General features: G+C 40.5%; 1 protein-coding gene across 1 annotated transcript in view; it reads right to left on the bottom strand.

Annotated features, from left to right (window-relative positions):
• Window positions 1-25,541, bottom strand: part of DISC1 (DISC1 scaffold protein) — a 415,073-nt gene extending 389,532 nt beyond the window's left edge. Inside the window, 3 exon segments of the mRNA XM_075542777.1 lie at window positions 15,908-15,977; window positions 24,296-25,215; window positions 25,448-25,541. Coding sequence (XP_075398892.1) covers window positions 15,908-15,977; window positions 24,296-25,215; window positions 25,448-25,541 — 1,084 coding nt within the window.
• Between the last annotated feature and the right edge of the window lie 202 nt (window positions 25,542-25,743).

The following is a 25,743-nucleotide window of genomic DNA, read 5'->3' as shown; positions in this document are numbered from 1 at the left end:
GAAAATCATTTTATGGTTGGATCGTCACCACAATGAGTAACTATATTAAAGGGTCGCGGCATTAGGAAGATTGAGAGCCACTGGCTTAGAATATATCACTTTCCTTCATTTCTAATATTTTTAATGATACAAAGAAATTAAGCTATTGGGGAAATGAGCTTCTTACTGCCAAATAGAAAATAAGAAGCCAAAGCATTCCATCTTATTTTCTGCAAGCCACTGGTGGTAAATGCTAACAGGAAAAGTATCACTTTGCAGTGTTTTCTAACATCGAGAAGCTGAGGACAGATGCAATGAAAGGAAGGGTAACAGACAATGATTTAATACCTGGGCACCAGATACTGATCAGACACTTCACATATCTGATCACATTTAGCTTTTCAATACAAAGCAAGCAGGTTCCATTGGTCCTTGCTTATCCTGGAGGAGACTGATGCTCAAGGGCAGACAGTAGGACAAAGGATGAAAACATGCCAGCCACACTGATCCTCAGGGATAAGTACCTCATCATCATCAGTCCCAGGACTCAGCTGCAATGCAGTGGGCTCTCTTTGCTGATCTATCAGTTCAGGACTGGATGTTAAACATTTCATAGCTCGTTGTCTGTAAATTACACCTCAGCTTTTAAAACAGCAGAAAATTAAAACTAAAATAGTTAAATGAATAAACACCTTTTTAGAATAGGAAGCATTTTTATGGTTCTCAAAGATATTTTTCAAATGCTGACTGTCTCAGGTTGAATAAGCTTAATTATTCCTAACTATCACTTCATATAGGAATAGAAGAGTTAATTCTCTCAAATGAATTCATCAATCAGCAAATTCAGTGACAAGATATGGTCCAATCAGCCTCATATTATATATAAAAAGCTGATGGGTTGAATTTCCTGAATGGAGCTGAGCCCACACATCCTTCCTAGACACTGCCAAAATCAGAGATAAGCCAAACGTTACCTGCTTCCTTGAGAAGATGAAGGCAAAAGTGTTCCTACTCATACTGAGACCCAAGTTTGGAGAGTCAAGGACCGGGTCTAATATGCCGCTGTGTCTCATCTCCTCCAGCAAACTGCTTGGAAAGTGGCCTTAGCGGCCATGCAGGGCAAGCCCATACCCAGAGGAAGGAAAAGCTGCCTAGTTCATGTGCGTGTTAACTTGCAATTCAGACCACTGTGATCCAGAGAGTTTTCACTGATGGCTTTTCAAGGGCATATCAACAAGCCTTTCTTCCTGATCCAGCTTTGTCTGGATGCTCCAGTGAAACCTGTTGAATCTCGTGGCAACACAGAAACCTCCATTGACAAAAGATGGTGGGTGTGTGTGAGGAGCTTTGTCCCGGGTCTCCTGCATGGGAGGTAAGAACCAAAAATGCCCAGCTCCGCTCTTTGGAAGCGTTCAATAAATGCTTCTTCACTAATGCATGAACTCTATGCAGAGTATGTTCATTTTAATCTTATTTGCTCATTGTTCACACCCTTCATTTTAAAATTGTTTCCTTATTCATGTGTTGCTTTTAATCATTCTACAGTTGCTTCGTGTGTACATGTTTGACTCTGCAGTAAGTGTAAAGGTTTCTATTTCCATCTGCTCAGCAGCAGTTCAGTTCCCCCATCATCAAGACAAAGATATACCCCCTCTTCATCACAGAGTTAAACAGATAGCCAGGCTTAGTGATTATGGTAGCTTTTTAAATTTTAAATTAAAACTATGTCTTAATCTCCAGATATAACAGATGCTATGATTAAGAAACAGTTTCTGGCCAAAAATACCAAACTCAGAAATCCGCTAGGAGAACATGGTCACAAGATGAGACCCAGGGTGTTAACTGTAAATGCTTTTTAAGCTTTCAGAAATACTGAAAACAGTCCGTCACAATCTCTTCCAAGTGGTCAAGCAACTCTTTGAGAAGCTTAGGAGTATTGTCCTCCAACTGTCTTACAACGCAGCTAGAGAAATTATCTATCTTGAAGAGACTTGTGAGTATAACTTTTATCTAGTGAAGTTAATTATAGATCTAGTGAAGTTAATATTATATATTATAGAAAACCAAATGTTTTTTAAAAGTATACTACATTGATAAGGAAAAGAAAAAGTACGAAATGAAAAAGGCACTTGGGCCCCCATATTTGTATGGGTGGGAAACAGGCTGAGAAAACTATGCAGCTACAAACTTCCCATAAGCTATTTTTTGCACAACCAAGGACCATGGAGAGTCATTCCTGGGCAGTAGGGTTGAGTCTAATGAAGGAACTCAAAGCATGTGCTACGTGGATTTCAAAGTTGCTATGAACCAACAGCTGCTGGGTACCTCATAGTTTCCCTCCTTTCCTCTTTGAACAGAGTGTCTACAATGTTTGTCCTACATTTGTCCCACCAATTGATATCCTATGGGTGTCCCACCACTGGTTTGTGGGGATGGAGAGTCTGTCTCTAGATCATCAAAAGTAACTATACTTGAGGATGCCCTGTACATAAAACTGGATCCAAATACCATAATAAATGATTTGTGAAGGTCCTTGGGAGATGATGAATATATGCTATATGTAGAAAAAATACATACAAGTATTCTTAAGGACAGAAGTATCTCTGATGGCTTTAAAATTTGAATAGCAGAATAGATAAGGAAATATATCTGCTGCCCACATCAATATGCTGCCTACAAGACACATCTAGGACACAAAGATAAAAATAAACTAAAAATGAAGTCAGGAAAAACATATAGCAAACAAATGACAACCCAAAACAAAGAAGCAGTGTCGATATAACTTTCTAGTTAAAAAAAAAACTATAAGGCAAAAAACAGCATTAAAAAAAAACACAAGTAAAGACATTATATAATGGTCAAAAGGACATTCCAACATGAGGACATACACATAACAAATATCTATATTACCAATAAAACCTCCCAAAATACACAAATCAAATTTTGACATAATTAAAAAGATAAAGAGACAACTCTACAATAACAGTAGGAGATTTCAAACACCACTTTTGATGAGGGATACAATAACTAGAAAGAAATTAAAAAAAAGAAACAGAGGACCTAAACAGCACAATCAATCAACCAGTTTCTTAGACATATATAGACCACTCCACCCAACAGGGTATTATACATTCACCAAAAACTTGGAACATTCTCCAGAACAGACCATATGTCAGGCTACAAAACAAGCCTCAACTAATTTTAAAAACATGAAACTTCTTAAAAGCATCTTCTCAGATCACACTGCTATGAAATTAGAAATCAATACCAGGGATATCAAGGGGCAAGACAGGATCAATGGAAACAAAGTAAGATCCTTCTCAAAAACTACTGGATAACAGAAGAAATTAAGATTTCTTGAATCCAGTGAAAAAAGACATACCAAAATCTTTGGGACACAGAAAAAAGCACTACTCAAAGGACAATTTAAAGAAATAAATGAACATATAAAAATAAATAAAGAAGGAAAACAAAAACCAACACCTTAATATAACATTAACAACAACTAGAAATGCAACATGAATGAAAAAAAAACGCTAAAGTCACCAGAAAAATAATGATACACAAAGAAAGAAATTAAACCAAAAAAGAAAAACAATTGAAAGGATCAATAAGACTAGAAATTGGGCTTTTGAAAAGAGTAACTAATAAAATTGACAAACCACTGGAAACTTTTTAAAAGGTCAAGAATTTACAAATACAAATAAGAAATTAAATGAGTGATGCCACAATAGAACTGTTGAAAGTAAAAATATCAGGGTACTATGGAAAACTGTACTCCAATAAATTTGAAAACCTAGGAGAAATTAACAAAGTTCTAGAAACCTATTACCTAGCTAAACTAACACAATCTAAGATAGAAATTTTGAATAGGCCCACAACAAAAGAAGAAATTGAATGGGTCATTAAAACACAACCAACAACAACAAATTCATGCCCCAGTTAGTTTCACTGAGGGATTCTACCAAATATTCAAAAAGAGTTCAAAGCAATTCTTCTCAAATTACTCTAGAACATTGAAAAGAACGGATTACCAACCCCCACCCCCAACTCATTCTATGAAACAAGCAAAACCCTGGTACTAAAGCCAGAAAAATGACATCACCAACAAAGACAATTAGAGACCAACATTCCTCATGAAACCACTACGTGGCTGTCCGTTTGTTTTGTGATGATGGCTGGCATGTTGCCAAGATGCTGGAAGCTCTGCCACCAGTATTTCAAATATCAGCAGGGTCACCCGCAATGAACAGGTAGTCAGTGGGGTTTGCACATGACTAATAGATTAGGAAGAACGAAGGAGATACCTACTTGAATGTCCTTGAATATAATTATGGGTACACGTACAAAACTGCAGAGCAGTGGTGGTGTAGTGCTTAAGTGTTGGGTTGCTAACTCCAGATGACAAGTTTTCCTACTCCTGTAAAGAGCTACAGTCTCAGAAACCCATAGGAAATATTCTGTCCTGTAGGTTCTTTATGGGTCAGAATCAACTCGATGGCAGTGAGACATACACAAAACCAATAGCCAACATTATTCCCAACAAAGAGATTAAAGTTATTTTCCTGGTGATCTAGAATCAAACAAGAATGTACTTTATCAACTCTCTTGGTCGGTATTATCCTCAAAGTCCTAGCTAGAGTAAGAAGGCAAGGGAGATGAATAGAGGACATTCAGATCAGGAAAGAAGAAATGAAGCTATCCTATCTGCACGTCCTATACTCAGAAAATCTAGACAGTCAATTAAAAAACCTACTAAAACTGATAGACACATTAGCAGCAAATTGGTTAGGTGCAAAATCAACATATATTTTAAAAAATCAGATTCCTTTACACTAACAAAATTCTGAAAGGGGAATGAAGTGGGAAAGAGTAGCATTTAAAATAGCCATCCAAAAGATTAAATGCTTACAAATAATTATAACGAGAACCAAATGACATACATAAACACCCCAAAAAAACCTACAAAATATTGTTTTTTTAAAACTTCCACAAATGGAAAAATAAATCATGATCACAGGAAGATTTAAGACAAGTATTGTAAAGATGTCACTACTACCCAAAGTGGTCTACAGATATAAAGCAATCCCAATTTGGATTCAATCGTTCATTAAATAGATAGAAAAACAACTCACCAACTTAATATGGAAAGAAAAGAGACCTCATATAAGCAAAGGACTTCTGAACTGGAATGAAGTAGGAAACTTCACAATTCTCAATCTCAAAACTTACTCTACCCAAAACAGCCTGGTATTGGTAGAGTGGTAGATACATAGACCAAAGGAACAGATTTGGGAACATAGAATTAAACCCTTTCACCTATGAACAAAGATTTTGGTTTACTTGGACCCACAATCAATGCTCAGGAAAGACACAGTCAAAAAAATCAAACCACATATTTCATTGTTGGATGAAGACTTGCCATCCTAGATGGCTGTACTTCCAAGATAGATTTGTTTGTTCTTGTAGCAATTCTTAGTATATTTAATATTCTTCACTAGCAGCATAATTCAAATGCAGTTTTTCTTATCCAATATCCAATTTTCACATGCAGCTAAAAGGCAATTGAAAATATATTGGTTTGGGTAAAAAACAGCTTAATCCTCAGCTTTTCAATGCTTTAAAAATGTCTTGTGTAGCAGACTTACCCAATGCAAGGTGTTCTCTGATTTCTAGACTATTGCTTCCATTAGCATTGATTGTGGATCCAAGCAAGATCAAATCCTTGACAATTTCCATCTTTTCTCCATATATCATGTTATTACCTAATAGTTCAGTTTAAGAATTTTGGTCTTTTTCACATTGAGTTGTACTCCATAATGAAGGTGAATGTATTAATCTGGGTACTTTAGAGAAACAAATCCACAGAAACTCATGTATAAGAGAGAGTTTATATAAAGGGTAAGTGCACTTCAAGGAAACATCCCAACCCAGTGCTGCCCAAGCCCACAATTCCAACATTAGCCCATATGTCCGACACCAATCCACAAAGTCCTCCTCCATCTCACAAAACACATGCAATGATGCTAACTGCAGGAGGAAAGCCGAGTCAGTGAATGTGTAAACATCTCAGCGCAGGCAGGGGTGTCCACACGGCTGTTCCAGCACCCAGGGCTGCATCGGGGTAGATCCATGTGGCTTCCCCTTGGGGATGTTTTGCATCAAATCAGCCTTGCCAGCTGAAGCAAGGAACTGCTAAGGCAGCTGCACCCTAGTGTGACCATCACAAAGCAAGGAAACCCAAGAACTAGAAAGGGGAAGTTCACTGAGCCATTTATCCCTCTGCCCTTTGGCTAACCTCACATGTGTTTATTGGCCAGGTTGGCACAATAAACTAACTACCTCAGTAACAATCCATGATCTTCATCACTTTCAGCAAGTAAGGTTGTATCATCTTCATGCTGCAGGCTATTAATAACCCTTCCTCCAATTCTGATGCCACATGCTTCTAAGCATCACTTCTCGAATATTTGCTCAGCATACAGATTGAATATGCGTAGTGAAAGGATACAACCATTCTTGATTTTAAACCATGCTGTATTCCATTGTTCTGTTCACTCAACTGTGTAAGTTTGGTTTGCCCAACATATTTAAATTGTTCATGATCACAGTGAACTGTTCTGGAAATCCCATTCTTCTCAAAACTATCCATCGTTTATGATTCACACAGTCCAATGTCTTGGCATAGTCAATCAAACGCACATAAATATATTTCTGGTAGTCTCTGCTTTCAGCCAAGGTCCATCTGACATCAGCAGTGATATCCCTTGTTCCACGGACTCTTCTGAATCTGACCTGCATCTCTAGTAGCTCCCTGTCGATGTACTACTGCAATTGTTTTTGGATGATCTTCAGCAAAAATTTACTTGTGTGTGATATTAATGACCTTGTTCTATAATTTACGTACTTTGTTGGGTCACTTTTCTTTGAAATGGGTACAAATATGGATCTCTTCCAGTGAACTGACCAAGTAGCTATCTTCCAAATTTTCTGACACAGACTACAGAGCGTTTGCAGTATTGTCCAGCTTGTTGAAACATTTCAAATAGTCGTCCATCAATCTCCAGAGCTTTATTTTTAGCTAATGCCTTTAGTGTAGCATGAGCACCTTTCTTCATTACCATTGCCTCGTGCGCATGTGCTAGCTCTTGAAAGGGGTGAACGTTGACAGTTCTTTTGGGTACAATGACTGTGCATTCTTTCCATCTTCCTTTGATGTTTCCTACATCATTCAATAACTTGCCCAGAGACACTTTCAGTACTGCAGCTTGAGGCTTGAATTTCTTCCTTACTTCTTTTAGTTTAAAATGTGCTGTCTATCTTCTTTTTAGTTTTCTAATGCCAGGTCTTCGCATATTTCATTATAATGTTTTATCTTCTCAAACTACTCTTTGAATTTTTCTGTTCAGTTATTTTGCTTCATCATTCCTTCCTTTTGTGTTAGCTACTCTGTGATGAAGATAAAGGTCCACGGTTGCTTCTGACATCAACTTTGACCTCTCCTTTTTAGTTACTTTGGCTTTCTTCATATATGCTAGTCTGATGTCAGCCACAGCTGATCAGGTCTTCTGCTATTATGTTCAATGTGTCAAATCTGGTTTTAAGGTGTTCTTGAAATCCAGGTGAAATAGCCTTATGGTGTATTTTGGCTCTAATGTTCTTGTTATTTTCTTCAGCTTCAATCTGAACTTACATAAGAACAATTGATCTGCTCCACAGTCATACCTGGTCTCATTTTATTTTTTTAAACATTTTATTAGGGACTCATACAACTCCTATCATAATCCATACATACATCAATTGTATAAAGCACATCTGTACATTCTTTGCCCCCATCATTTTTAAAGCATTTTCTCTCCACTTAAGCCATATGCATCAGGTCCTCTTTTTTCCCCTCCCCCCCGCTCCCCCCTCCCTCATGAGCCCTTGATAATTTATAAATTATTATTTTGTCATATCTTGCCCTGTCCGACGTCTCCCTTCACACCCTTTTCTGTTGTCCATCCCCCAGGGAGGGGGTCACATATAGATCCTTGTAATCAGTTCCCTCTTTCCAATCTGATCCCTTCAACACCTTGTGATCACACAGGCTAGTGCGCTTCTTTCATGTGGACTCTGCTGCCTCTGAGCTAGATGGCCACTTGTTTACCTTCAAGCCTTTAAGACCCAAGACAATATCTCTTTTGATAGCCGGGCACCATCAGCTTTCTTCACCACATCTGCTTATGCAGTTTGTCCTCGGCACACTGGTCTCATTTTCACTGCTAGATTTGAACTTCTTCATTGTTTCTTCCAGCTTTGTTTCTGTCACCAAGACCACATTTTCCAATTATTGTTCCTTCCTCTTTGTTTCCAACGTTTACTTTCCAATTGACAATAATTATTAATGCATTTTGATGGCATGTTTGATCAGTTTTCAACTGAAGACATTGATAAAATTATAAACTTTCTGCTTCGCTAGTTTTGCATAAATTTGAATGATAATTGTATTGACTGGATATCCTTGTATGTGGATAGATATCCTGCCACAGACAGCATTGTACTTCAAGGTAGAACTTGAAACAGCCATTATGGTTTTGTAATTCAACATGGCCAACACCTGTCCATTTCAGCTCATTAACGCCTAGAAAATATTTATGTGTTCCACTTCATTTTTAACAACTTCCAATTTTCCTAGTTTCATATTTCATACATTCCAAGTTCTGGATGTTAATTCATACTTTACAGCTGTCTCTTCTCATTTTGCTTCATGCCCCATCAGTAAATGAAGGTCCTGGAATGCCTTTCTCCTGCAGCCTTTACTCCATCCAAGTCATTAAGTCTGACTCAACTCTAAGAAGGTAACTCTTCCTCAGTCACATTTTGAGTGCCTTCTGACCTTAGGGATTCATCTTCTTGCACAATTTCTGACAATGTTCTGCCACTATCCACAAGGTTTTCAGTATCCAATAAAATGGTGACGCTATCAGTAAGATCTTCATTGTCGGATTCATTGAAGTGGGCAGCCTATTCCTTCTTCATAGCCTGTTCTTCATCTGGAAACTGTGCTGAAACCTGTTAACTTTGGGTCACCTTGCTGGTATTTGAAATACTAAGGGCATAGCTTCCAGCAACACACAAGTCACCACAGTACAATAAACTAACAGACAAGTGGTGGAAAAACATACCAGCCAAATTTTATCCCCCAAATTTCTATAAAATATTCCAGATTTCTGGAAGTAAGAAATTAAAAAGATAGACTTTCTCATTGACAAAACTGGCATAGTAGAAATTCCTCCAGCATGGAGCATGTGAGCTGAAATATGTATAGACTCTGTGGTTTCACTTTACAAGAAGCAACCTCATCCCAGACAATGAGAGACCTACACAGAAATGGGCTGGTAGGCTTGCTCTGTAGACAATAAGCAGGATTTACCCTTGTTGCAGATCCTCATGCAGGAAGACAAGAAAGTACATGTGCGGGGGGACTACAAACAAAAATAACAAATATTCCATTCATGTTTAATGCTGCTTTTTCTCTGTAAATGATCCTAAGTGATAGTTTGTTGGAAATGGTGATCTAAACAGGTACCAATGCAATGCACTTTTTAAGTCACTTCCAGGAGTAGATTCTCTGTCCCATGGCATCCACCTCCCATCTACTCTTAACAACATGTAATCCTGTAAAATCTTGTTTCTTATTCCTATGTTAGACAGGAAAGTTATAAAAAGAAGCTGCTAACTTTTTCTATACTCAATCTCATCTTTATTTCTGTGCAGAGAAGTCGTCTAATCCTAATCTTTGGGCTCCAGGAGAATGCTCAGACTCAAAGCCCCGAGGAAAGGCGGGCATGGTTCTTAATGAAAGAAAGGGGTATTGAGTTAGATAATTTAGATATAACCACTGAATAGCACCCATAGAAAAAGAAATCATGCCAAAGACAGAATTTATAAAAGTGAAGAATGTGAGGGGGGGAAAGTGAAGATTGTGGTAATTTAAATAAGAGCTGGTTTCACAATACAGTATAATTATGATTGACCTCTGCTGTGACTACTTTCTCTCAATGTGTCGATTTTGATTGTAGTGGGATTTTTCATAACAGATATTGGCTGGGATGGTGGATAAAGAAACTATTCCACTCATGACCACCCAAGAAGCTCTAAAACTCTGGATAACATCGGAATTACTTATCACCATCAATTCTGAATTTCCAAAGTTCAGTTCCTTCCTCCTCACAACACGACTTGTTCACTTGACCATGGGCTAGTAGGGCTTCAGTCCACAACCCAAGGCAGAGACCCCGAGAACAGTAACCCTACCAAATTTATCCCACACGCTCTTTTCTCCTCCCTCCCGTATGCTCCATTGCTCATTGACTTGGCCACATGACAGCCCCGTTTCCCTTCTCCGGGTAAAAGCGTCTCCTTCTGTGGGACACAGCAGTTTCTTCCTTGCACCTCAGCTGACCGCAGGCACAAGACAAGCATTAACAAGATGACCCAAATTAAGCAGTTTGAGCCTCTTAAAGACCCAAAGCAAATATCATAAGTATTTGTCTATTGCTCTCAAACTTTTCCCAGCCTTATTCAAGAATATAAGAAAATATTAATGTTTCTTCCCTAGAGAAAGAGAGAGAGAGATGTAATTGGAGCCCTGAAAATGTTTCTCTATTTGGCGTTAGCAGGGAAATATGCCAACACTTTGATCAGATAAAATGTGGAACTTTCTATTCCATGCCAATTGTTTTCATTGGAACACAAATTAATTTTTATGAGTGAAAAGAGAAAGAAAGGGGGAAAGCTCTAAAATCAAGAGATACAAGGTCAGTCTTCTTATTTCTCCGGCCGCACTCACAGATTCCTGCGTGCGCAAGCCCCTGAGACAGAGTATGTTACACAGCTTTTCCAAACAGTGGAAAGCAAAAGTTCACACAGATTTAAACTCTGAATGTGAAGAAGAAAATTCTCAACAGTTCGTAATGTTTTTCAATGTAAACCAGCACAAACTAGATGGGAAAATAAATATTATTCAAATTCTAGTTCAGCAAATTTCGTTGCAATAAATTCTCCACCTCAACTTTGGTTAAGCTCCTAATGACTTTGCATTCAAATGTACAAGTTTATTGATCGACTATTATGTGTCATTCCGTGCACTGGCCCTCACAGTGGAGTAATACAGTCCAGATAATAGCCAGTTCAAATTTCAAGACAACCAAGCGTTTGTATTATAATTTATGGTGACAGTGGCTTACCCATTTCTCACCTTATTATAAAATGTGCTTCCAGTACAATATTACCCATCTTGCACCTTTATTCTAAACTACCCCCTCTTACATGATTATTTAATTCTCTTATCACTTGAACATCTAGCCAAGTATCTTCTCCCCTTTAAGAATTCCCTTGGCTTTATGTAAGGATCCCTTGTTGTATAGTGGTTATGCATTCGGCTGCTAACTGCAAGGTCAGCAGTTTGAAATCAGCAGCTGCTCCACTGCTGGGGGCTCTTATAGCTCTTATCACAATCCATACATCCATCCATTGTGTCAAGCACATTTGTACATATGTTGCCATCATCATTTCCAAAACATTTTTCTTCTACTTCAGCCCTTGGTATCAGCTCATCCCCCCCCCCTCACCTACACTCCCTCCCTCATGAATCCTTGATAATTTATAAATTACTTTTTTTCATATCTTACACTAACCACTGTCTCCCTTCATCTACTTTTCTGTTGTCTATCCCCCTGGGAGGGAATTATATGTAGATCATTGTGATCAGTGCCCCCTTTCTCCCCACATCTTCCCCTTGCCCTCCTGGTATTGCTACTCTCATTATTGGTCCTGAAGGGTTATCTGTCCTGGATTCTCTGTAGTGTAAAGGAGTTGAACAGAAAATGGCAAAGGGCAGTTCAAAATGACAACGTAAAGAATTATAATTAAATGTGCAAAGAGTTGGAGGCACAAAATCAGAAAGGAAAAACACACTCAGTATATGCCAAATTGAAACAACTGAAGACAATTTCAAGTCATATTACAATTTGAAGCAATTCTATATTAAATTGTAATGGGTGAAAGAAACATCAAGAGAAGATGGAAGGAATACAGAGAGTCACTGTACCGAAAATATTGGGTCAACATTACACCATTACAAAATGTTGATCAAGAAATAATATTATTAAAAGAAGCCCAACTTACAGTGAAGGTATCAACGAAAACTAAGGCTCCAGGAATTGAGAGAAAGCAACTGAAATGCTTCATGAAACTCACGCAGCACTGAAAGTACTCATTAGCCTACGCCAAGAAATTTGAAAGACAGCTAAGTGGTCAACTGGTATTATTATTACATGGGGGGGAGGGGGGAATCTGAAGCCCTGAATTTCTGAAAAATGCAAAAGTAAGCGAGCAGGGCACTGACAGAGAAAGTGTAAAGGTGGATCCCACACGAAGTAATCAAGCAGAGAAATGAATTCTCAGTGGGCCAACCATGAGTCCTGGGGCCACTCCCAAAGAGAGGATCAGTTCCTGGAGTAGTTGACCTTGACAGGGCTGAGGGAGTCTCCTCCTCCTCATGGAGCAAACCCACTGGGGGAATGGAGGCACATGCAGGATTCCATCTAGTCCATCAAGAGGACGCTGCACCTTCCCTCCGCATCCCAGTACAGCGTTGCTGTGGTTGTCAGGTGCCATCAAGTCCGTTCCCACCCGTGGCGACCTTCTGCTCAACAGAAACAAACACTGCCTGATCCTGCTCCATCCTCACAATTGGTCCTGTGCTGGAGCTCATTGTTGCAGCCTCAGTGTCAATCCATCTCCTGGAGGGGCTTCCTCGTTTTCACTGCCACTCTACTTTACCCAACATGATGTCCTTCTCCAGGACTGGTCTCTCCTGACAAAATGTCCAAAGTATGTATGAAGTCTTGCCATCCTTGCCTCTAAGGAGCACTTTACCCATATTGTTCCAAGCCAGACTGATTTGTCCTCTTAGCAGTCCATGGTATTTTTAATATACTTTGCCAGCACTACAATTCAAATGCATGAATTTTTCTTCAGTCTTTTTAAATCAGTTTCCAACTTTCATATGCCTATGATGCAACTGAAGATACCATAGTTTGGGTCAGGCATACCTTAGTCCTGAAAGTTACATGTGCACTCTGAAAATGGGGCACACTTAACAGGACCACAGAATATGGTGGGCAAACTCAAGGGAGACTGAATCATATCAGGTCTTCACAGTGACCTGAGGCATGAAGAGGACAGAATGACGCAACAGTGACCATTGCATTTGTTATTGGAACTACTAAATTAACCCACAGCACAACTCCATATTACCCATTAGAAATATCACGCTGCTCTAGCATTAATCAAAGTTTAAATAAAGAAAACAGCAAATGCTTGTGATGGCATGGAAAGACTGGAATTCTAATACACTACTGGTGGGATTTAGAATAGTTCTTTCTGGGATTAAAATTTTTCTTTACCACTCTGGTCAATGAAACGACACTTCTTCCAAATGTTGGGAATAGAAATACCATTTGATGTAGCAATCTCACTACTTACTATATATCCTGGAGAACGAAGAGGCATGATGTGAATAGATGTATGCACACCAATGTTCATCACAAGACTATTTCCAATAGCAAAAAGTTGGAAATAATGTAATTGCCCATCAATGAATAAATGGATTAACAAAATATAGTAGATACACACAATAGAATATTAGGTAACATTAAATAATAATTATGAATCTGTGAATTACCTTATAATATGATGAACATGGAAGACATGAGACTGAATGAAATTCGTGAATAATCAAAGAACAATATTGTTTCAGGCCACTACTATTAAAAGTAAAGAAAAGTTTTAATCCCAGAAAGAACTATTCTTAAATGGTTAACATGGGTGGGACAGAAAGTAAGGGTAAATCATGATTAAAGGGTAGAGAGAAATTAACTTGGATGAAGTGTAAGGATATGCAATAGGAGGAAGTTAGTACAAAATGATCCCATAAAAGGAAGACACTGGAAAGAACACGCACACACAAGTTAAGATAATGGAGTTAAATACTAATATATACACAGAACAGCAACAATGGTGATCTACAAGTGGATACAGGCTAGACATGTAGAATGAATCAGGTGTGGGAAGAGGGGGACTACACTCATATATATGTGTGACAGCTATTTTTGCATGTGAGTTCACCTGTGACGTAAATAAACCCATGACTACAGTAGAACACAGGGGGCAAAGCTATGAAAACTCCTAGTTATAAGCAAGCACCTTGAGGGACTAAGCCACTGAGTCTGGGGGCTCGGGACCACAGTCTCAGGAGACACCAAGGTCAATTGGCATAACATAAACCACAAAGACCATGTTCTACATCCTACGTTAGTGAATAGGACCTGAGGGCCTAAGAGCTTGTAAGCAGACACCTACGGTGCAACTATTGGTCTCACTAGTAGTTAAGGGGAAGAAATGAGGAATATTGAAGATTAATATAACACCCTAAGCTCAGCATTCATGATCCGGAGACCAGAAGAGCAAGATAGTGTCTAACTACTCCCCCTCCTTTTCTTCCTCCTCTTCCTCCTCCTCTTCCTCCTCCTCCTCCTCCTCGTCCTCCTCCTCCTCCTCCTCCTACTACTACTACTACTACTACTACTACTACTACTACTACTGAATCCTCTAATAGGGATCCTATTAGAAGGTCCTGGATAAAGTGGGAGAATATTGTGGAACAAAATTCAACATCATAAAAATGACCGTGTGATGGTCTAATAAAGACTGGTGGAACTCCAGAGACGATGATGCTTAACCACCCTCTGACACTAACGCATCGCCCTATTTCCATGGCTCAATTGTCAGCCAAGCAATACACTTATCTATCGGTAGGCATTTCTTAGAATCATGAAAGAATCAAACCTCAACCATTGGAGATCAAAATTGCAGAATTTATCCAAGGACAAATTTCAGAAGACAGGAAGCGTTAGGAAGGAGAGAGGAAAGAAACCCTGGGGAGAAAGTGGGATAAGTGATGTTACATTGTGAGGACTGCAATCAATGACATGAAACAAAATGTGCATGAAGTGTTAAATGGAAGACTGACTCGCTATGTAAATATTCACATAACTCACAATAAAAAGTTAAAAAAATATCCAAAGTTTAAAACAACAGTACTTACAGTTTTTCAAGTTTAAAAAAAATTGCGAGATCAGCTCTTAGCTGATATTCATGGCAAAGCTTGCCGAGGTCAAGATGTTCACTTATAATTTAAAATATCAAACTATGTGAGATCCCAGCCTCAGAACCCAGACTTCTTCCACCAGTTGCTGGACTTCAGTAACAGTTTCTTTAGCCATAGAGGGTGACATGTCCCTTCTCTTGGCTCATCAACTCCTGTTATGGCGCCTCTTTTCATCTTTTCTCATGCCTCTAACTTCACTCCTCTTGCTGTAACTCCTCCTTTCTAGCTAAGACATTCTTAGCCAGGTTCCCCAGGATTTGATGCATCTGACCCCTTTGGGATATCCTAGCATCTCTTGAATTCATACACTTCCTAACTCTGGGTCTAAATAATATGAAGTCTGAAATATGAAATCCCATGAGGGATTCAGTCTGGAAGCATCATATGAAGGATAGCAAATTTCCATTACTTTCCTACTGCTGGTCACATTTAAGAAGTGTCCAACAAATATTTTTGATAAATTAATCAGGCAGATAAATTAATGTCAGTTTATTATATATCATTCCAAGTGTTTCTTGACAACCATTAAAGTTATAATCCAAAGGATTATGTCAAAGGCTTTAGAATCCACAAAATAAAAGTGTTGTAAAATAGTTGTCACTAAGTGAAGCCAATCAGCGGGGCAAGTTTCACAATTCATGAGCAAGGTAAGAAAGAGAAATGGGTCGGGGTGGGAAACAGAAGAAATAATAAATAAAAAGTTAATCTCACCTTTATCATAATCATCATCCTCAATTGCTTTGTCTTGAAGTTTCTGAAGCTTCAATTTTAAGGATTTTATCTGTTGATTTGAGAAGAAAAAATGAAAAACGAGTTACAATGCCATTCAAGCACACTTATTTTACTAAAGCCAAGGACGTTTTGGGAGGAGCTCTGGTGATGTAGTGGTTATGCATTGGGCTGCGATACCCATGGTTGACAGTTCAAAACCACCAGCAACTTCTCGGAGTAAGACTAGGCTTTCTACTTCCACAACAGTTTCAGTTTTCAAAACCCACAGGGGGTCACTATGAGTCGGTATAGACTTGATAGTATTGGGTTTGGTTTTCTTGGAAGGACATTTTGAAACAATTTCAAAACTAACTTCATTCTTCATAAAAAGAAAAATACACACACACATACATTTTTTCAGTGCCAGATGAATAGGTTTATTTTTTAAAGTTATGTAAATATATATAAAGAGAAATAATTAGAGCATAAAATCCACAGAAAGCTAGAATGTTATTTTAAACAAAAGTATCACACTGTGCTCTACATGCATGAAAAAAATGTATCATAAGAACAAATAAAATTTCCTGACAAAATGGTCTCTGTTCTAAAAATCACATTAACATTATGAAAGTAAACACCCCAAATGGCAGGAGGAACCCAGAGAAGAACATTAACTTAAATCGCAGAATGTTATGGCTACCTTTTTGTTTTCTTTGGTTTTTGTCCATTGGCAACATTCACCCTTGAGCATATTGAAGTCAAAAACTATTTTGTTCTGTTTGGTAGAAAATGCTAATTCTCATCTTTGTCTTCTCTCTTTCTGAGCTCATGGAGGAATTACATGTCGTTCTTCCCCTTGTTCGGGTTAACGAGATATGAGCAGAAGGGATTGGGGCCCCTCTGGGCTGACGTTCTTATAAGCTCCTTCAGTGTTCTCTTGCCCTGTCTCAATCACTGGGAAGGCAATATGTCCAGATGGTGCAGCCTGCGTGACCCTGTGGGGTACAGCCCCCAGCAATCTATGGGGCATGAAACATAAACAAGAAATTCAACTTGATATTTTGCTGTTGTTTATTACTAGATTATCCCAACTAGTGCAATCTCCAAAGCCAAAGGCACAGTAACCCAACTGCCAGCCTGTCAATTCTGACTCATAGCAACAAGACAGAACATATTAGAACTCCCTGGAGTTTCCGAGGAGGGGAAATAGTCTCTTCTTTCCCCCTGGAAGTAATGAAATCAATCTGCTGACCTTGTGGTTGGCAGCCACATAACCTGCAATACCACCAGGGCTACCCAAAGCATAGTCCCTGTTCTAGACAAGGTTAATTAGAGAAACAAAGTCATTGCTACTCATGTATGTGGAAGAGGGAATTTTACATCAAAAGTAATTATGCATCAATAAAACATCCCAGGCCACTCCAGTCATGTCTATAAGTTTGATATTACCCCATAAGTCCAATATTAGCCCATGAATTTCTCAAAATTCATGTAGCATATACTATGATGCCAAATTCAGGCAGATCACCGGCCAGTGGGTGGAAAGTCTTATGAATCCACTGAAGGTGGAAGCATCTCCGGGGCTCTGATTGCCATCAGGGTGGTTCCATGTGGTTTCTCAGCAAGAAGAACATGGTAGAAAGAGAATGTGTCTCACCTCCAGAGAGAAACAGAGTTCCCAGAATCCTCAAGATTAGGCCATGCCCACAAGGAGACATCTTCAGGCTGTAACCTGGTAGATGGGCTAAACTCAACCCCTTCATTCTTTTATTACGTTGACATGAAATTGTGTAATTACCACAGTCACTCACTCCCTGTGTTAAGCAGGATTCTCTAGGGAAATGAAACCAGGATGCTTATGATTTTAGATAGATAGATAGATAGATAAAAGTTTATACAGTGAGAAGAATTATAACAGCTAGGCCATACAGCAGTACAGAGGATTCAGTTCAACTCACTTCTCTGGAACCGTTAATATACTGGAAGTCCTTCAACTCATGTGGGTTGCAGGGTTCAAGGTCAAGCAAGCAGACAACAGAATCCTCCCTTGGGCAAGGCAAGTAAAGTCTTCACACAGGCAGCAAGCAGCAGGGAAGGTCCCCAACTGTCAGTAGCTTCAGAGCTTAGAAAAGCAGACCCTGATGGTTTATCAAATGCAAGCAATGCAAAGCAATAGGATCCACCAGCCTCCAGCTCAATCGATGTACACACCAGCAACATAGCAAAGCAGGTCTTGAGAGAGCTTTAAGCTTAGCGACACGATACACAGGTTGGCCTGGCCTGTAGCTAGTGTAGCTCATAGTTTAAGGCAGAGAACTAGATAAAGCAGCAGCATGCTCTGATCACCCAGTACTCCACTCCTGGAACCATTGTGGTAGCAGGAGTAGGGTGCTAGAGAAACAAATTATAAAACTGGAGAGTGGGTGCTTGTTTGACCTCTGTCTCATGGTAGTTTTTCTGCTTTGGCTAGCCAGAGGTCAGTAGTGTCTATACAGTTTACTGGGTTGTTTTCTAGAAAGAATATGGGAAGTTAAAGTATTGATTATTTTGCTTGATTGCTGTCTTTGGCTATACCTTTTTGAAATGGCAAAAATGAATGTGATTAATGTATATTTTGAGCTCGGGGTAAAATTGACCCTTGAATTTCTCAGAGACCATGCTGCTTACTGAAAATGGCTGAGAAAAGGTCAACATGACTGACAGAAAGCCTGGCCCTGGCTTTATTCAGTCAGAGGTCTAGGATCATATTTTGTATCAAAGGAATAATTTAGATTAAGGATTGAGATAAGAGAGATAAGGATTGAACTTGACTGCTTTAAGAATTAAGTTTAGGGTCTGCCTATACTAGGTTTATCCTGTTTTCTTCTAATTATTGTTATTATATAATAATTGATAGAAATGATTATTGGGGAGTATGAAAATAAAGAGCTAGTAAGCCCATTTGCCTTCCACCATTAATTTGAATATTTAAATGGGTTAGGACACACCTGAAAATAAGGCTCTGAAAAGCTAAGCCCCACCCAATGTCTTGAGTGCTCAGGACATTTAAAGGTGAAGAAACTTGCCTAGCGGTCTGTTGAGAGATTGAAGGGGGAAAAAGAACCCTTTGGATTTTTGAACTAGTGGTTTGTGTCAGAAGCTGGAAAAATTTGGACCCATGAAAGGAACTCTCCACTCTAGGACAGTTGAAGGGAGCCTATGGCCACTCTGAAATACTTGCTAGGTGACCACCTGGATCCACTTGTTGAGTAGAAGTGAGAGAAACAGCAATAAAGAGATGGGCTGAGTCTGACCACTGACACCTGTGGACCTGGTTCCCAGGGACTAGAGGAGAAAATGAGAGCAGGTTGTCTGGTCTGATGTTCATAATCTAGCACTAGGTGGTTAAGATCATTGAGAATTTGTGATGGGGCCCATAGTCTAAAGGCACGGCAGCCAATGGGCACCCTGGTGAGGCTGAGTGAAGCAGCACACACTGAGTTGACAAGAACCCGACCAGATGAAGAACAGATTTTGAGCTGTGAACTGGTGTATATTGTTGTTGATTTTATGGATGGCCTGTCCTGATTTGACTTTGCTTATGGATAAGGACTTCATAAGGTTCCAACTGGAATAAAGATTCTTCATGTCAAAGAATGTGATTGTCTCCTCAGAGCACTGGGTTGATGTAAGTGGGCAGTATAGAAACTGGATAGCCAAAATGGGAAGGATAAAGGCATGAAGTGGCTGGCTTACAAGCTTTCATAAGTGTGGGGATATATTTATGGGATTATAAGATTATGGTGTAGGTGGTCACTTAACTGAAATTGTTAGGCATAGAATATTGTTGCTTTGTTGTTCTTAATATTCACTTACAGAATGTTATGTTTAAATTAGGCTGGTACATATTGAATTGTATGCATTTTAGTTTTATCCTGTTAGATACATATATTATTTTATTATTTCTTTGTTTAAACATTACATATGGCTAAAGAGCTGTATAAAAGTGTCAAGTTGACAAGCAGTGGTCTCTGGCAGTTACATAATCAACTTGAGTGAAGGGGTGGAGTCTAGTCTGTCAATCAAGTCATAGAAAATAATGCCTGTGTGGGCATGGCCTTCTCCTGAGGATTCTGGAAACTCCTTTCTTCTTACCTGTAGGCAGGACACACACTCTCTCTGCTTAACATTCCCGTTGGCAAGCTACATGAAGCTACTGATGGAGACAGAGCCCTGGAGCTGGAGGAGCCACGTGGGGAACCACACCAACACTGAGATGCTTCCACCATCACTGGATCCACAAGACTTTCCACCCACTGGCCTGTGATCTTCCTGCATTCAGCATCATTGCATGTTTTGTTTAAGTCTGAAGAGGAATATATAGACTAATATAGGACATATGGGCTAATATCAGACATATGGACTTGATCTGGACTGGGTTGGAATGTTTTCTTAATATACAATTACTCTTTGAAATAAAGCTCTCTCTTACACACATGAGTTTCCCTAGATATGTTTCTCTAGTCTACCCAGATTAACACACTCACTCACTCAATCTCACTCACTGTCTATTCCAGCCCACAGTGACCCTATAGGACACTATAGGGTCCTGTAGGAAAACCATGTGGGTTTCTGAGACTGAGAATCTCTACAGGGGTAGACAAGCTTCATTTTTCTCCTGGAGTGGTTTGTGGTTTTGAACTGCAAACCTCGAGATTGCTAACCTCAAGTTCTATTCTAATCCAACACACAGCCACTACATCACAAGGGCTCCTTATTCAGAGCATAGTACTAGTCATAAATTTCTTCAGAATAAATTCAATTAACCACTTTGGCTGTGAATTACTTCATATTCCAAGGGTGAATTTCACTAGTAACTTAGCCCTGTATATCAGAGACAGGAAAAGCCTATGTAAAGAATTGCATTGGCATATGAAGCTATTACATTAACATCACTATATCCAAATGACAGTAATCTCAAACACTTATCCAGCAGAAGCAATAGAACTACAGAAGAGGTCCAAGAAAAATCCATTTCTGGCCAATGCTCATCCCGCTCTACCCTCTCCTGAAAAAAATCCCTGTTAGGGCTCTGAGTTCCGTTGGAATGTCCACCTTTGCTGGAAGTACATCATCAGATGGGCATTTAGTGACACGCAATGTCTTTCCTTTTTCCCCAGCTTCGACAGCCCAGCTACTTCGCTGGGCTCTTCCCACTTAGCTCATCTACAGGCCCAGTCCGCAGTTCCTTTTATCTCCAATTTCTGGACCCATTCAATTCCTGGTAATATTCCTAAGTGGTTATTTCTGAGCAGTATAAAATGCATATACTTTAAAGGGAATTAAATGTTAAATGGAAATCTGATAGTGTAGTGGTTATGAATTGGAAAGCGGTCTGCATGGTCAGCAGTTCAAACACGGGGCTTTCTACTCCTGTAAACAGTTACAGTCTCAGAAAGCCACAGAGGGTCACTCTAAGTCAGCATTGATTCAATGGTAGTGAATGAGAAATATTCAATTCCTAAGATTTGCATTTCTATTTAAGAAGAAGAATAACAAAACAAAATCCACTGCAAATTCTGATTCATGGCAGTCGTATAAAGCAGAACAGAACAAACTGCTCCATCGAGTTTCCAAAGCTATTCTTTAAGGGCACAAGAAATCTAACCTTTTTCCCACAGAGCAACTGGTGGACTTGAACCACCAACTTTAAATTAGCATTCCAGTGCTGAATCCACATTGCCAGAAGGTAAAAGGGAGTAAAAACCAAAAAAATAGATTGTAATATTTAAAGGCCACGGAACATTAAAATCTTAGTCATTTAAAGGATCCTTTTGAATGACACCGTCTCAGCCCTAAAGGTCTTACTTACAGCCACAAGCAGCAGTGTGAGGCCTCTGTGTGAACATACACAGCCCACGCCTCAGGAACTCCTCTGTCAGCAGCTTCCTCATGGTCTTGAAATAAAACCTGCCTTCCTACAATTCCTGTGCACTAGCACCTGCACTACGCTGAATAAAGTTCATTCCTCTTCCACGTGATATTCAGCTAATTAAAGCAGGTGATCACATTTTCTCTTATTCAGAAATTCAATTATCACAGACAAAGACACTTAAACTCCAGATAAACTGTGCCTAGACCCTGCCATTCATGACAAGGTATATATTGATGTGAACTGTGGGAAGAAACCAAACCCACTGCTGTAAAGTGGATTCTGGCTCATAATGACCCCAAAAGATAGCATAGAATGCCTCCATAGAGTGTCCTAACTGGTAATCTTTCCAAGACACTGACACCTTTCCTCCATGGAGTTTGGAGTTTTCAAATTTCTGGCTTTGGGGTTAGTAGTTGAGCATTTAACCACTGAATCACTAGAGTTCCTTCCATAACAACAACAATCACCACCATTGGCATTGAGTTCATTCTGATTCACAGTATCCCTACAGGACAGATTATAGACATGCTCCATAGGATATTCAAAGCTGTAAATCTTTACAGGAGCCAACTGCCTCATCTTTCTCTCAGGGAGCAGCTTGTAGGTTTGAACTGCTAACCTTGAGGTTCGCTGCCTAGCCCACTACACCACCAGGGGTCCTTTCCATAACTACAGGCCCTGGTAGTTCTAATTCCTGTGGCCTCAGATGACCTGATAGCTCAGCGAATTGACAGTGAGCTCCTAATGCTTCTTGGCACCAAAGATACCTGTCTGCTCAGGCTTTGGTCTCCGAAATGACATGACCTACCTTGGTTAGAGGAAATGAGAGAAAAGTGAGGCACAATTAACAGAATTACTTCCAAAGCAAGTTTCTATTTTATGAGGTTATTTGGGAAAGATACAAGCACTAATTATAACAAAACTCTGTTCGACTTTTTCCTTATCTGAGTCAAAACTCAATTTTTTAATATAGAGGAGTATGTACGTATGTATTAGCTAGAAGTTTTTAAGTTTCTGAAATAAAGTGTTAATAACTGGTCATTTAGAGCTGGAAAACCATAATCATGCAAATATCCACTGTTAATTGTTTTTTGTAAGTTGGGCCCTGAGATTGGCTTTTGCACATTCAATCCAAACCTGTGCCAACTAAAGAACACGGCTCACCTTAATAAAACCCTTTTATTTTTTACTAAAAGAATTATTAATCAAACACCTGCTAAGATTCCATCAGTACACTAAGCATCAGACATCCAAAAGTACCAAGAGGTTCCCTACTATTGTGGTCAAATGGAGAAATAGGACCCACAATATTTTATGAAATGTGATTGTATACTTGGGAGATGTCCAGAGGACTGTGGAAGCAAACTGGAGTAAGGAACACATTTGGCCTAGAAACCAAAATCTCTATTGTTTTGGGGTCAATTCTGATTCATGGACCCTATAGGGCAGACTAGAACTGCCCCTATAAGGCCCCAAACCCATAATCTTTCCAGAAACAGACTGCCACACCTTCTTCCACAGAAAAGTTGATAGGTTGAACCACCAATCCTTCAATTATCAGCCAAGTGCTTACCTACCATTCCACCAAAGTTCCTTATTGAGTCGAGAGCAGGCAGACAATATCTGATGAGCAAATGGCACTGGCGTTACATCCAAAGGGATAAGCAGGAAGAATTAACCAGGTAGAACGCGTGAGAAGGTCATTCTAGTCTAGGGAAAGACCATGACCAAAGGCACTGAGGCTTGGACCTTTCTTCCCCTGGATTCTGCAAGACTGGTACATTAGCTCCAGGGGATTGGAGCACCAGAAGGTAAGGAGTTTCAGGCAGGCCAGGAGCATGCTGAGAAAGGTCCTGGTTGTCAGATGTTGTGCTGGGACAGCAATAAGCTATGAAAGTTTTTAAACCAAGGAATGACATCATCCAACCTCCGTTGCAGGAATACAATGCTATTGGTCACGAGAAGGGTAAACTGGAAAGGTGAGAAACTAGAGAAATCTCTTGCAAAATCCAGGTTAAAAATAAGGAGGACCTGAGCTAGAGCAGCAACAGTGATGTTGAAGAGATGTGAAGAGGGAGAGAAAGGGTGGTGTTGAGGAGAACTGGGGTTCTGGCCAAAGGAACTGTACAGACGCTAAGAAAGCCAATACTGCTTGAAATCTACCTCCAGTTCCCTAGGCCAAAGCAAAGAGTCACAAGAACAAGCTGACCATGTACTACCTAGGCCAGGGACTCTAGAAGGGTTTGAGAGCTAACAGGGAATAAATCATAGCATCCAAGATCTGTGTCCAAACCAAAATAGAAGAAACTGAAGTGCAAGATCATCATTTCTATAGCTGGTCACAGCAGAAGCTGCTCAGCTTCTGGGGAGGGAGAGGGGTGGGGTAAGACAACCACAGCACCCAGTCATTTCCTCCAAGTCCCTATTTTGGGCTTTTAACAGTCCCTGGACCCCAGAGACTGGGGGACACCAACCTTTAATTGCTTCTGGTTGTTTAGCAGGCAGTCACGAAGGGCAGGTTCATACTTCTTGAGCAGCGGGTCCCAGCTAGGAGTAATCCCCAAAATGTGGGCCTCCGAACCAATGGGACCAAATGCCAAGGAGCAAGGTGGAGCAGAATCCCCATCAAGTGATGAAGGAGTCTCTCTTCCTGGTCTGGGGCTGCTTCCTGTGACCCAGGCACAGTCCTCCAGATCTTGAGTCACCTTGGGATGCAGTGGCCTGGAGAGAAGCCACGGGTCCTCCTGGGTCCTGTGCAGGCTGGCAGCTTTGGTTTTCATGTCTGTGGGGTTCTGGACAAGAGATTTGGCCTCTCTAGATGGTGGGCAGATTTCTCCTTTCTCATGTACCCCCAAAGAGCCCAGGGAGAGCTGGATAAAGCTGAAGCTTGAAATAAAAGCATCATGAGAGCAAGGAGAGGCTGAGGAGACCTGGAGGCCACTACCCTGGCTGCTGCTGCTGTTGTCCTCCTGTCCCCAGATGTCCCTTGCTCCTTCATCAGAGGTCACTTCGAGGGCTGGTCCAGGAACTCCAGGTCCATCCATAAGGCGCCCCACATGCCCAGGCCTACAGGGCCTCGGAAGCCGGTCAGACAGTGTGGGATCCGTTCTAGACTGAATCTTGAAGCAGAAGTCGCCCTTCCCAGAGCTCGGAGCTGGGCTTGGCTGGCCCCCAGAGGCCAGAGCCAGGCTCCCGAGGAAGAGGCCACAATGCCTGGCCCTGGACTCAGTTCGCTTCTCCTCGCTGCATACTGTGTCCTGAGCATGAAGCGGTGTGCCCACAACAGGAGGGGAAAGCCCGATCTGAGGTCCGGGTACAGCTCTCATGTAGCCTGGCCTCCTCACCAGCCGCTTCTTCAGAAAAGATGCTGCTGGAAGGAAGCAATCCTGGCTGCCTAGGGAAACAGAGAAAAGGCATCATGAAGAGTCACACCTCACTGGCGCTGGTTAGACGGCATGTAGAGGTTATTTCTGTCACCAGGTCAGGGGCTTCGTTGTGTCTATCATGTGACACCCAGGACAGCTCTGATGAGCCTGGCTCTTGCCTGAAATAGGTAGAAATAAATACAGCATCTCAAAGCCTCTGTTTAACCAAGGAGCTGGTCACACTATGGGTTGTGCGCTCACACTTCACAAACGCTGGAGACACAGCCTCAGCCGCCCCCTCCATGCCCTCCGGCATCTGGTCCTTTAGCCTTTTCCCACTCGTCAGCCCTTTCATCTCACAGTGATCCGAGGAAACACATTTTTCTTGAAACTGGAAAGTCAAGGCAATCCTCAAACGGAGACGCGACCCTAGCTACCCCACTTGAAGTCTGGACATTTAAATAACTGAGCTTCTCGCGTCGCTAAGAGTCTGACTCACGGGATGGACCGCAGGGAAGTGGCAGGGGGTGCGATCAGCTGCGGTTTCCGCACATTCA

The sequence above is a fragment of the Tenrec ecaudatus genome, chromosome 1, assembly GCF_050624435.1.
Source record: "Tenrec ecaudatus isolate mTenEca1 chromosome 1, mTenEca1.hap1, whole genome shotgun sequence".
In the NCBI taxonomy this organism is placed as follows: Eukaryota; Metazoa; Chordata; class Mammalia; order Afrosoricida; family Tenrecidae; genus Tenrec; species Tenrec ecaudatus.
This window is presented reverse-complemented; position numbering and strand designations above follow the sequence as displayed.